Genomic DNA, 13,073 nt, shown 5'->3' with positions numbered 1-13,073 from the left:
GCGCCCAAGAAGAGCCATGTGTTTCCAAAGTGGACTGGATGGGAAATCGAAGCAGGGCTTCTGTGTTTATCAAGCCACAGCTCCGTCACCTTGCTCCTACTCCCGTCTGGAGGCCCCGGCAAATTGGTGACAGCAACAACAACAACCCTGCAGCACACATGCCCCCTTTTCCCATGTGCACATCCATACACGCAGTTACACACTCGCACACACACGCACGCACACATGCACACAGCATAGCACCTTGGCCTGTTTAGTTTTATTGCTGGTGTCAGGTGAGGAGGTGGAGGTAGGAGTGCTGTCTAATGTTCAGCTCACACACACACACAGATACACTCACACACAGCTATTTCCACCCCTGCCGACACCTTGGCTAACAAGACCTGTGAACTGCAGTGACAGAACTCCAAGACTTGTCAGAGTCCCACTCATTTAATGCCAAGACCCGGCCCCAGCTCTAACCCATCACAGTTTCTGTATGCACACCAAGCCACATTAGGCTGCACAATGATATACAGGGTGTGAGTCTGTACTACTACTACTACAACTGCTACTTCAGGTTAATATTGTTTAAGTAATACCTTTACTAGTGATATGTATGGTAATTCTTTTTTATTATTATTAAATCAACGGTGTAGTATAATATCAGTGTCGAGGTGAAATGTGTCATGGTTTCGTTTAACTTTACCTTCAGCCTGCACCTCATTACAGTGATGTGCATCATGATTTCTTTCATCTATAAATGTTTAAATGTTTGCTATTACTCTTGTCTGTCTAGTTGCATGTGTGACAGTACAGTAATGTGTCTGTAAACCTGCTGTACCCACAGGCATCTTTATCTGGAGCATCTAATAGTCTTGGGTCATTACAAGTAGTTTTGCATGGAACACTGCCCCTTTTGTTGCATGTGTACAGGATGCTTTCTGCTCAATATCTTTTTCAGTGCCCCCTTTCTTTGCTTTGACGTTATCGTGTAAGTGGAGAATAAAAGAGAGTTGACTTTGGTTAGAGCCCTGCACGGCCTTGCTACCTTGGAAATTAACTACACAAACAATGCCTTGCCATTGTGCCTAAGCACTTACAACTATGCCATTTAAGAGAGTATTGATCTACCCAATGCAGGGTCAATCATTGGATCAATGGTGTGTGGGTTGGTTGGCTCGAAGGCTGTTTGACTGCATGAATGAATGGATGGTTGGATAAGGAATGAATAGGCGGTTGCATAATGAATGGATGGATGGATGAATATATGGATTGATTCATGGGTAGACTTAAAGATGGATGCATGGAGGGCACCGGTGTCGGGTCTGCACAGAGATGAACTTGTATAGTTCTGAAGATGTTACTTGCTTGCTGTATTTTGTGTAAGACTCACTTCTGTCCTGTACACCTGCCACCATTAAACACAGCCTGACATTTACTGCAGGTTGAAGTTGATTTGTTGTGAATCCTCCGCGAAGAAGCATTTCTTAACATGAAGTGATTGGTTTTTTTTTAGTTATTGCTGATTGGGGCAATTTTATATTTAAGCCCAGTAGGTATAGTAGATAACTACCTCCTATTTACCAAAATTTTTGCTTACCTGGATGCAATATTAAGCTGAAATCCGTCAAGTAGTATTACTGAAACTGAAGAGTGAGAGACTGAGAGATATAAATTAAAAAGCAGTCATTGTCATTAGCATGTTCTTGATGGATTGTTGTGATGTGTTTACACCAGGGTTGATTGACCTAGTTACCCAGCCCCTGGCAGCATACGATGGAGAAATGAAGATAATGCAACACAAGGGAGAGAGTTATGTTGCTTTATTATTCTTATATGTGAGGCACTTGTGAGTCTGTGCACCCACATGCACAAACTCACACACACATGCACGCACGCACACTGAAGTGATGATCAGGCGCTAAGGGGTCGCGCCTTGTGACAAAGTAAAAAAAAAAGAAGAGCTTATTTAAAATTCTGTAAGAGATGTCAATTGTGCCCTCTGCATATTTCTATGGAAAATTTGTAAATAGATCCTTTGTAAATAGCTTCTCCTTTGCCAATCACCCTGTCTGCTCTGTGCACAGCAGCATTAAAAATTGATCCTTAGCAGCACCAGGGTGAAATGCTAACATTGCTGCCAAATGACTGATTAAAAAGAAAAACCTTTAATCTTTGCTTAAAAGTGTCTACTGCCTTGGCATGCCTTTCCCTGTGCTCCTCTATCTTCCAACGCTGTGAAGGGAAGGAGGGGGTCGCCGTGGGGGAAACGGGGTCACGCTTCATGTAGAGTCAGCACTGTACAGTGATATAGCTCTAGAGGTGAGGGATTTCACTAAGAGGAGATCCAGGAATCAACATGCATTGCTGTCTTCTGAATTTAACCTTAAGCCAGAGGTTAAAAACACATTTGAGCTTTCCACAACAGGAGCTGAGTGTGCTGTGGCACTCCTGCTAATGGCATGTAGAAAAAAGAATTGTTTCTTCCAACTTAACTATTCAGGTTAACAAAAAAAATCACTGGGGCTCTAAAGTTTGACACTTCATTTAGCAGCACAGAATTAGAAACTGACGCCCAGCTTCTCTATATGATGACTACAGAACATACACATGCAGTTTTGGAACATAAAAAGGTATTATAACGTATATTGAAATTGCTGAGAGGTGTTTGTGCTTCAGAGAGCAGAAAGAAGAACAGACAGTGTGCTCACCCAGAAACTCAAACTCACTTCAGAGACCTTCCTCACTTCAGAGACCTTGTCAGAAAACCCTCACCAATAGAGCACACAGAGAAAGAAAACACGGCACAGGTAAGATAAACATATCTCTTCTTTCTTGCACTACAGCCTTTTTATTGACTTACATACTGTAAAGCTAAATCTAACTGACTCGCTAACCCAACAGCTCCCTATCTCTTGCCGTGGATTTTTCCTGAGTGATATCTTTCTCTTCCACACTCCCTGCCCCTGCCTGCCTTGTTGACATCCTCATCGTCCGTCCATCATTTGCTGCTCAAATCTGCTTTGCATTTAATAGTTTCAGTTTCTTTATGCATGGTGTAAATGAACATATCAGTAGTTTATATATATATATATATGTGGAGAGAGAGAGAGGGGGAGAGACATAATGTATATACTATGGATACAATAGAGCAAGTTTTACTTAAGTAGGCAGCACAGTTGTGAAAACATCAGAGTGAATATATATTCACTTACCTCTCAGAATATCAGTGAAGGCCACTAAACTGTCACGCAAAGCCACACACACACACACACACACACACACACACACACACACACACACACACACACACACACACTTCCACCCCTCCCCGTCTCTCTGTCATTCAGGTGTTTACTGTCATTCATACTCAGGGTTTTGTATAATCCTCTCACCACACCTGAGTGCTCCCCACTCAGTGTCACTGGATTTACTCTCTCTCACCCCCCTTGCTCACTTCCCCTCTCCTCGAGCGCGCAGCCTTTTTCATTTTGCATCGCAGTCATTCTTTTACACATGCTGTCATTTCTTATGTAAATAACCACAGATAAAAAGACAGTAACAGACATTTTAAGATTTACACACACCGCTCAGCGCGTATGTTTTCAGTCATCCCCTCTCATCAGCCAGTTTGTTTGTAGAAGTGTCTTTGCCTGTAGCCATAAATTAGGGGTTGTGATTTAAAAGAAGCACACAAAAGAGAAAGACAATGAAACATGCATAAAACAAATGATGTGGAGAAGGTGAGGGAAAGGGAGAGCGAGGGAGAGAGGAGAGAGGCGAGGAGGGTGTACTGAAGGCAGAAATGGGCCAGTATGTATTTCTGCTCTACTTTCACTTCGGGAAGGCTTCATTAAGAAGTCTGTTTCCAGAGCACAGCGGAATCTTTACGCACGTACATGTGTGTGCGCGCACAGGAGTGTGCATATATTCGTAGTTTAGTGTGTTTCAGAGCCCATGCACATCCATGTGCATATATGTGTGCATGCACATAACATTATTTGTGTGTTCAGTGAGAGAGATCTCCTAAATTATTTACACCCAGAACTCTCTAATTGGTATCAAGTTTTTAAATGGGGTCAAATGAGCAGTTCCATGCTGCTTTCTCTTGCCTTAAGTCTGTATCATTACATCTGGAGCTACAGTGCAGCTATTTCAATGAACTTGAACGTCTAAATGCTGTATTTGCCTATTGACTGGGGCTTTACTCTCAGACTGGAGAAATACGCTGCATCAGGCTCATTTAGAGGAGGGAATGTAACTGTATTTTTCCACCGTCTGATAGAGCTGTTTTAGTCCATCTACTCATGTATGTTACTCTGTAAATGTTCTGTAAGAAATTTGTTGAGGCATAAACATTAAAAAAAGAGGTGCACACTCACAAACACACACTCAAAGCCTTAGGCAGGGCACAGAGATGGTATTAGATTTAAGCCCTCTAATAAAGCCAATTAGAATTACACTGCGCACTGATGAAGGCAACCTTTCCAGGGACATTCTCTCACCTCCATATATACACATCTAAGGCATGCAACATGCACATACACACATCAGCTAAATATTTAACATTGCCAAATATCTCTTTGTTATAAAGGGATTAGATACAGTTTGTCCAATGCACCATGTTTGGCCTCAGTGTTGTTTTAACAGGCATTTCTAGAAACTTAATTTGCTTTCCTGAATCAGCTTTCCCCTCCCAGTTTTATGTCAGGGCGGGAAGTGTTCCTGGCAGTGATGATCTTTTACTGGGCAGAGGTACTGCCGCACTGGCACAGATGTGCTCCAGGGTCTCTCAGTACAGAAAGAGAAAGCTGAAACTTAAATTGTCAAAATAATAAAGGGATTAGTGACTGTAATGTGATTGCTGAATTTTAAAATGTAGTCCATTATAGCAGAATGACAAAAAACAATAAAGTAACCACATTAGTAATGCCATAGTAATGCATACATTACTTCCAAACATGAAGAACATTACACTGGCTTCCCAGAAATGTGCACAACACTAAGTTTCAGCAAGTCTGGAAGATTTGGATGAATTGACAGAACACAAGGTGTTAGTCTATATTTTTTTAAGTGACTCAAACAAGTGTTCATAAATGAGCACATTGTTGACTGCAATACATGTTATATGACAAAGATAAATATTGATGTCTATTGCTGAAATTCTCTGTTTCCTATAAGTTTACTCTACAATGAAACTGACTGTACAATATTACTACCCATATCATAGTAAAAACAACTTAAAAGATTGTGTGTATCCACCTGACAGGGCTCCAGACATGTCAAACACAAACTGGTTCAAGGTTCGGAAAGTCCAGAAGGCTTTGAGGAGCAAGAGACAGATGAAGAAAGTGAAAGTGCAGAGGAAAAAGAAAGACATGAACAAAAACCATACACAGATGAGGCAATGTCTGCAACAGAAACGGATGGGACAGGAAGTGGCCACTCATCAATCAAATCCAAGCAGGGGGATGATACAGAGGGTTGTCAGACAGCAGTGCGGTTTGAGCCAAGGAGCAGAACATGCAGAAATAGTCAAGGCAGTCTTCACGTAGTCTTCACTACACTGCATCTTTTACCTAGGTCAGACGGCAAGCAATGCAGGCCCACTGCTGGCACTCTCCCCCAGCTATCAAAGGGACAACAAGCTCAAAGCAGAATTTCGTCTGGGGCTCAAAAGGTGAGTTATTTATATAGTCATCACAAACAAAACTACAACTCCAGTTTTTCCAGTTTGTCACAATATATTGTACTTATATTTTCATAAATCTTTATCTTTTCAGAGAAGATCATATCTGACCAAATCAGTCCAAAAATCTGAAGGCGGCAGCAGCATTTTGCAGAGCCCCGAGCTCAGGCCTGCACCCAGACCTCCTGTGAAATGTCCTGGAACTCAATTTGTAACCTCTTGTCACCATCCAAGAACGGGACCACACAGTGGCCTTAAGTCTTCCATTTACAGATCTTCTTCAATCTCTAGCTCTGGACAGCAAGTTCACACATTCCCTTCCTCCCATTTGAGATCGCAGGTTGAAACCTCTCTTTCTCAAACTCCTCCTTCATCTAAGCCATTTAAAAAGTGCTCTGCAAACAGAAGACAAGCTTTTTCCTTTGGCATTACTCCAAGAATTCACAGGGTTACTTCTGCCCACCAGTGAACCAAGTGAATATGTATGCAACTTTTTTTGTTATCCTAAACATGTATATTTCTTAACCAAAAGCCGCAAAAAAAATCACTGGCTATGGAATTGTGCTCTCTGTTATCTACTTGATAATGGATGTAAAGCTAAATATTTTTGCTTGCAAAAACAACCTTCTGCTCTGGAGGAGCTCTCCAAAACAGAGTCCAGATGAGCATTAATAGGGTCCAATTTACCCCTGTGATCACACATTCTGATTTGGCAAGTACGTTCCTCCGATAAGCCATCTCAGTCAACAACACTCCTGAAACTTGACCTTATTTGAAGGCATTAGACTTTTGTCTAATGCCCTACAGTCAAAACCGTGTGTAGAAAATGCTGAGACCTTGAATCACATCATTTCAACAGAACTTGAGAAGGTTGTTTCTTACCCTACACACTGCGCCACATTCATTTTAATGCTTACAGTATGTTGTTTATTAAAGACATAACGCCTTCTCGGATCTTGGCCTCTTGTAAGACATTTTCACGGTGAGGCATTTTCATGGCTGTCCGTCTCTTCGGTATGAGTCACATGTGTTTGCCACTGTGGCTCTTTTCAGTTTGAGGAAATTGATTTGTTGCACAGATAATGTGAGCTTGCTCTTTGTCTTTGTTGTCTTGTTTCATGTCTGTCAGTGTGTCCTTTAATATTGTGGTATGCAAACTGGCTCTTTAACTAAATGCTTAGTGCAAAACCTTTTATCATCCACCTTTAAAAACACCTGTCTGTCATGTAACAAGTTGGCTTTTTTTTTTTTTAGTTGTATTCAGTTATTGTAAGTTGTGATTTTTGTTGTAACAAGAAATTGTTTGTAAGGAAAGGGTTTGTTAGTTTTAATTGCCACTCCTGGGTTGCGTTTTTTTTGTTAATTTTTTTGTTTGTTTGTTTTTTCTTTACCTATGTTCTAACATGAGAAGTTTTGTTTTGTATTCAATTTTGTATTCAATTCTTCTTCTTTTTTTTCCATAAACTGTATCCACAATCACTCAATAAAAATATTTTGAGAAATGTTGTAAGACATTGTATAGTATTTGGCTTTTACTGGAAAATTAGACAAATACATGCAAAGTTCATTATTTCTTTGAAAAAGTGCTTAATACATTTACTATACCACTGCAAATTTGGTGCGCCCAAGCAAAGGTATGTAAAGGAATGGTAATGTTCGAGACTGACAAGTAAAATTTAAAAAGTGCCTTTAAATTGAGTCTTAAATTTGTTTCCAAGTAACAAGCCCAGCAACTACTTGCAGGAAGGCAGCACTGATGGCATTGAGACATCCACCCATGTCTCTCTTCCACTCCCTACGGTTTGTTTTGGTGTGAGTTAGTGCTGATTGTGTGTGTATCACGTCTTTGCCCTGCGAGACTCCTGCCAATCGATTCAAGGTGAGACCTGTCGATTAAACACCCTGACCGGTGCTCTCTACCTAACCCCGGGGTGATTCAATCCCACCCCTTATACACACGCATGCGCGCGCGCACACACGTACACACCCACTTCACCTGTCATCCATCAATACCTCCATCAGGGCCTCTATTGATCCCCTCCATCCAGCCTCTTCACCTCACGCAGTACAACATCAGGGCCAGGATGACGTTGGTGCAGGTTTAATTTTTGGCAGATTTACAATAAAGCTCAAGTTATTATTTAACTCTTCCAGCTGCGGTGTGCTCTTTGATTTAGCACCCTGGGAGAAGATGAGTTACAGCTGACACTGAGAATCTGCTGGGGCTGGAATGGTAGGCACCCGGTTCATAACTCAGCCGCCGAATGTGTAGTTAGTCAATCACTTGATCTGTAATCACAAATGCTGCCAGAAATTACATGAGTGATGAGCTGTAATAAAAGCACTTACTTTTCCTGCTCTGTCTCTTAAGTGTTATTGGCAGACCCCTCTCTCCCAGGAGGCCATGGCTGTGAAACAAAATCCCGATATAAACTGCCTCATTGGTCCCTGCCTCACGCGCTGTCTCTGTGGCGTACTGTATGTGTGTATGTGACTGTATGTGAGTGTGTGTTAATGTAGAGTGCTTCCACCACAGTGTAATACAAAGCTCTTTTTGACAGTCTTTCTTCAACTTTTAGATTGCCTTGCTTCAGGACAAATGATCCTCACTCCAGTAAAGACAGTCATGCTCGTCTCTATCATTTATAATCTCTACTGTCGGCAGAGATGCAAAGACACTCGCTCACAATGACTGTTTTTAAATAGGCCTGGCACTATTAATTGTTAAATAAAACACTATTTAAATTTACTTCTAGACAAGTTGCTATGCAGTAGTTTAATATTATAGTAAAACTTTCCCAACCCTGAATTTGATCTCAGCCAACCGTGTACTCACAGTTTATATTACATTAACAACATGACCTTACGTACAGTAATCAAAACATGTCAGGGCCAAGACTCAAACCTTTCTTTGACAGTCTGTGACTCCCAGCTCAGTAGCCTTTAGCAGGAGTTCATGCATGACAGTTTTATTGATACAGACCTCTGTAATAATTACACAGCGTCTCGCATGCACTATTGATCAGGCCTATTGATAAAGTCATATTTTACTGTAAAGGTCTGTTGATTTGATGCATTACAGCATAAATCTGTCCTCACAAGCAGTTGAGCTGGAAATCCGACTGCAGAGTGACGGATGCTCTCACAGATAAACACACGCAGGGCTGTTTATATCCATTGTTTGATTGAGGTTGGGTGACATAAGTTTAAGATAGTGATGTAATGATATTCATATCTTTAGTCCAACCGCATGAATAGACGATCACACAGAGACGACAAGTGAGATCTGCCTTCCAGTCCAGCTCATATGATGTGATATATAAGCGAGGGTGTTTATAGAGTCACTGCTCCATCTTATCATGATTTGTGTTGTCAGCAGGGGCTGGATCTGCATGACGTTAATAGATTCTGATGTGGTTCAAATGCCCCATGGTGAATGTGAAATAGAGATGAATGTGACAGATCGCACAGGACTTGTCCTGTATATAAACGGCCTTTGGAAATGTTCTCACAGGGAAGGAAGGATGGTGTAAATGCTGGAGTGTGGGGGAACGCCAATGCTGGTATTAAAATGGTAAGAATGCGATCCTCACAGCTGACCTGTAAGTCGAAACAAGGAAGAAATGCAGGTGATTTTTTTTCCAAGAAAAATCATCAGATTGGTTTGCTATAAGGTTTACTGTTATTAAAAGAATCTTTGGCATCCTGAACCTGCAAACACCCTGAACTGTACACTAATGGAGAACTAAATGTAAAGTGTCAAGTAATATGCACTGGTGTTGCGCATTATCACCCTTTGATCTTCCCATGGAAAAATATAATATGTGTAATAAGGGAAAAAAGCAAATTTATTACCATTGGAGGAAAGGAAAATAGATCTTTATGGTCCAGGTTAAAAAGCAGCTTACTAGACCATGTTTCCGTTTTGGCCGGCAGTTCAAAAGCATGTTTTCTTTTCGAATTTTTCTCTGGCCGGATTCTGAATCACTTGGGGGCAGTTCGCAAAAGGCTGTGGTGCACCATTGCCGGGCTGGTTTTCACATTTAAAGAGCCAAAGATACATGGGGAGCATGTTCACGTTCAAAAGGCCTACAAAACTCTAAAAGCTGGGATATTGAGTTAATTGCTGGCCCAGTCAAAGCAAGGCTGCTGCTGCAAAATGCGGTGTACAGCCTCGCTGTAGAAGAGGACAGAGGAGTGAAAACTGCTCCTAATTACCAATGATTTGCTGGATAAGCATGTGACCTGCTACAACATGAGCAATTTTAAATGACCTGGAATCTTAATGACAGTAAACAAAACTCATGAAAAACAGGCTATAAAAACGAAAAAGGGATGGCAGTTATTTCTAAAAGGGGTTTAGAAATATATAGTGGCTGAAATAAAAATAAAGATTTTTATAAAATAGCAGATTAGAGTGTTTTTGGCTTCATTCGAGGACTTCTATTGTGCATGGTTGTTACAGCATCAAATCTACCAACGGAATTGGTACAAAACTAAAGCACACCACTGACTTTGAACACTACTTTTGTACCACAGCTGTCTGAAATGCTAATATATAGTCTTGTGGAATAGCAACAATACCTCCAGTGTGTTCCCCAGAGCTGGAGGGAGGAGGCAAGACAAGACAAAGACAGTTTTTAATCCGAGCAGGAAGCATACAGTGGCGATTCACTGTGAAATGGTGAGTGATATGACTGAGTAGTGTATTTACTGAGTCTGACAGGGTAGGAGAAAGAGAGTGTTTTCTTCCTGTCCATACATTTATCCCCCTCCATAAATCACCACCAATGGGATTCATAAATGTGGAAGAGCAAACGTCCTGTTGCTCCGACTCAAGCAATTCCACTTTGACCTTTAAATTTGGCATTGGTCACTCATGCTAAATGTGTGCCACGACCTTCCATGACCTTGGACTATTCATATTTAATAGCCTTTCAGTCTGATGGTTCCACAGAATGCATACAGTATATGAATGCACACACTGCAAAGAGAAATCCAAACATTTAATGCCTTAGTTTGAGAGTCTGATCACAAACCTAGTTGTCTAGGTGTCTATCTATGAAAATACACATAAATGAAGAGAATATATCACTGTGTCTTTATTGCTTTGATTCCATTATCCCTACTCGGCACACTCTATGAAGCCCTATGTGCATCATAACCTTTGACTCCAGCCAGTGCTTTTAAGGTTCTGCACTTTGCCCTCTCCCATTTGACCTACTGAAGTATACCTTTATAATTGCCCCTGTCGCTATCAAATGCGCATATGAGGGGGTGCAGGGGCACCAGGCATAAGTCTGTCCAGTAACCTTTTGGCCTTTGGTCCATTCATTCTGCTTGAAGCAAGCACAGCAGGTCTCCTCTGCCTTCCCACAGTCTAATACTGTATTAGTCTACATGTCTGAGTTATTGATGGTGCTTTAGAAATATTTTATTGGTCAGTCATGACCTTTGACTGGGGCAACGCAAACACTAACCCCCCTAAAGCTTCCTATTGACATGGATATATGTATGATCACATGGTTAATAGTATAGATTTAAAACAGCTGAAGACCTGGTCTTTTGGATTTTTGCACTGTGAGCATTGCATTTCATTAAGGGTTAGCTCTAATAAAATTATCCACTGATGCTTAGGGAAAGATTTTTAGGGAAAAAAAATATATAAAAATTATTCATATCAAATAATAGATTTGAATAAATATTTTATGTCACATTTCCGAAGCACAATGTACAAGTATCCATAGGAAAAATGTCACAGGCACTTTAAAATGCTAAATCTTTTCCTCATATCATCCTCTTGTCTCCTCCCATTACTTGACGCAAAACTCTCCATCAATGGAAGTGTAGCTTGCACTTAAGCACCTACAATTAAGATAAGCCTAGCCACAACTGGACAATTACCTGCCAACTAACCTTTTCTGGAGGCACTTAAGAAGGTAAGGACTCCCGAGGATAGATGTGCCATGAGTAGAACAAGCTCTTCAACAGGCCAGAAGGAGAGAGGCAGAAAGGTAAGGAGGATGTGATGTATGAGAAGAGGGGGATAGAGAGAGTGTGTCAAAAAGAGAGGGAAAATGATAGAAATAGAGAAAAAGACAGTATCATGGTGAGATTACCTAATCCTCTGTCTGAGAGGAGTATTTGAAGGACCTGGTGGTGTCAGACATGAGGGGGCTTTGTGGAGGTTTACCCAGGAGAGGCCAGCTTAGCGGTGGAACACCAGGTGACCAGTGCTTCGTCCCCAAGCACAAGCCTCAGCTTGTGGCTTTGTAAACACTGTTAAATTGATTGCAGAGAGCTGATGAGATTTCCCTGCAGCCTGGGTCATTATCACATTGTGGAGTCGCTCTAATTCACTGATACTGAGGCCTATATGGGTTGTCACTCACTTTTATGTTGTCATTTTTAATGTAAGAGGCATCGTTTCTGTCAGTGCGTATCTTTCAGGTTCTGAAGATGCAGACATTTGAAATGTGCAATGAATTTAAACACTGAGGAAGACTTCATTTCCTAAATCATTGTGCAACATTTTTAGCACCAGTGAGGGTGTCTCTGCTTCTGCACAACGGGGTGAGTTTCAGTACTGTATGATATCTGATCCCAAAAGCCCTGCGGGGCAGCCACAGCAAATCAACAATGGATTAATGGATGTGGGTTTGCTCATAAATCTCGTTGGGACTGGAAAGCATTCGAGAACAGTCAGCCTGTAGTGGTGCGCTTAATGTTACAGGCAGTTTGGGTTTCCCATCGTTCAAAGCAGTGACAGAGTAGTAAAGATGTGGCAGCATCTTATGTCTGTGTTAAATCAGTGAATGTCAGAAATGCTAGATAGTCAGTTCGCTGTGCTGAGAGCTGTACCAAAACTGATTCATTGGTGCAGATATGTTTGTGAATAACTCCAATGATTTTCCATAGCGCTCAGTGTCCAGTAGAATGACTTCATGTACCACAGCAAAGACAGGAAAAACAAAAAAGATATGTTGTGGTGACATGCACTAATTCACTCGTGTCACTACAGCCCTTCAACCTTAGCCTAGTGCGTTAAGGCCTCGCCATAGATCACAGTGGTTAACAGTTAGCTGTTCCTGCAGGTGTGCAGAGAATGGCTGTAACAGTCTCCATTACTGGAGAGAATGGCCCAACTCCCACAGCCCCCTCCAGACAGTGCTGTCATTACCCATCCATTGTGAGGCCTGAGAGGAAGCTGTAAGTACGGCAGACTTATGGCTTTGTTAGGGCGACTGGATGCTCACCTCACATGCAGCACCGGATAAGGAGGTATGGCGGCATGGAAGCCAGATAGAGTGATAGAGACTGAGGATGAATCAAATACTCCCATGATGCCCCGCCACCATCTCCACGGCCACCCCCTGATGGGGTTGTGAGTTGAGTGCATGGT

General features: G+C 41.6%; 1 protein-coding gene across 1 annotated transcript in view; it reads left to right on the top strand.

Annotated features, from left to right (window-relative positions):
- The window catches only part of LOC146657283 (uncharacterized), a 305,561-nt gene extending 298,434 nt beyond the window's left edge, over positions 1–7,127 (top strand). The window contains exons 12-14 of the mRNA XM_085425263.1: positions 2,662–2,792; positions 5,252–5,662; positions 5,766–7,127. Of these exons, the coding sequence (XP_085281389.1) occupies positions 2,662–2,792; positions 5,252–5,662; positions 5,766–6,140 (917 nt within the window). The 3' untranslated portion in view covers positions 6,141–7,127. The remainder of the gene's footprint in view (positions 1–2,661; positions 2,793–5,251; positions 5,663–5,765) is intronic.
- Positions 7,128–13,073: the final 5,946 nt, after the last annotated feature.

The sequence above is a fragment of the Rhamphochromis longiceps genome, linkage group LG12 (genome assembly GCF_057381845.1).
Source record: "Rhamphochromis longiceps isolate RC_006_pf linkage group LG12, R_longiceps_female_GT1.1, whole genome shotgun sequence".
Taxonomy (NCBI): Eukaryota; Metazoa; Chordata; class Actinopteri; order Cichliformes; family Cichlidae; genus Rhamphochromis; species Rhamphochromis longiceps.
The sequence above is the reverse complement of the archived record's forward strand: the minus strand, read 5'-3'. Positions and strand labels throughout refer to the sequence as shown.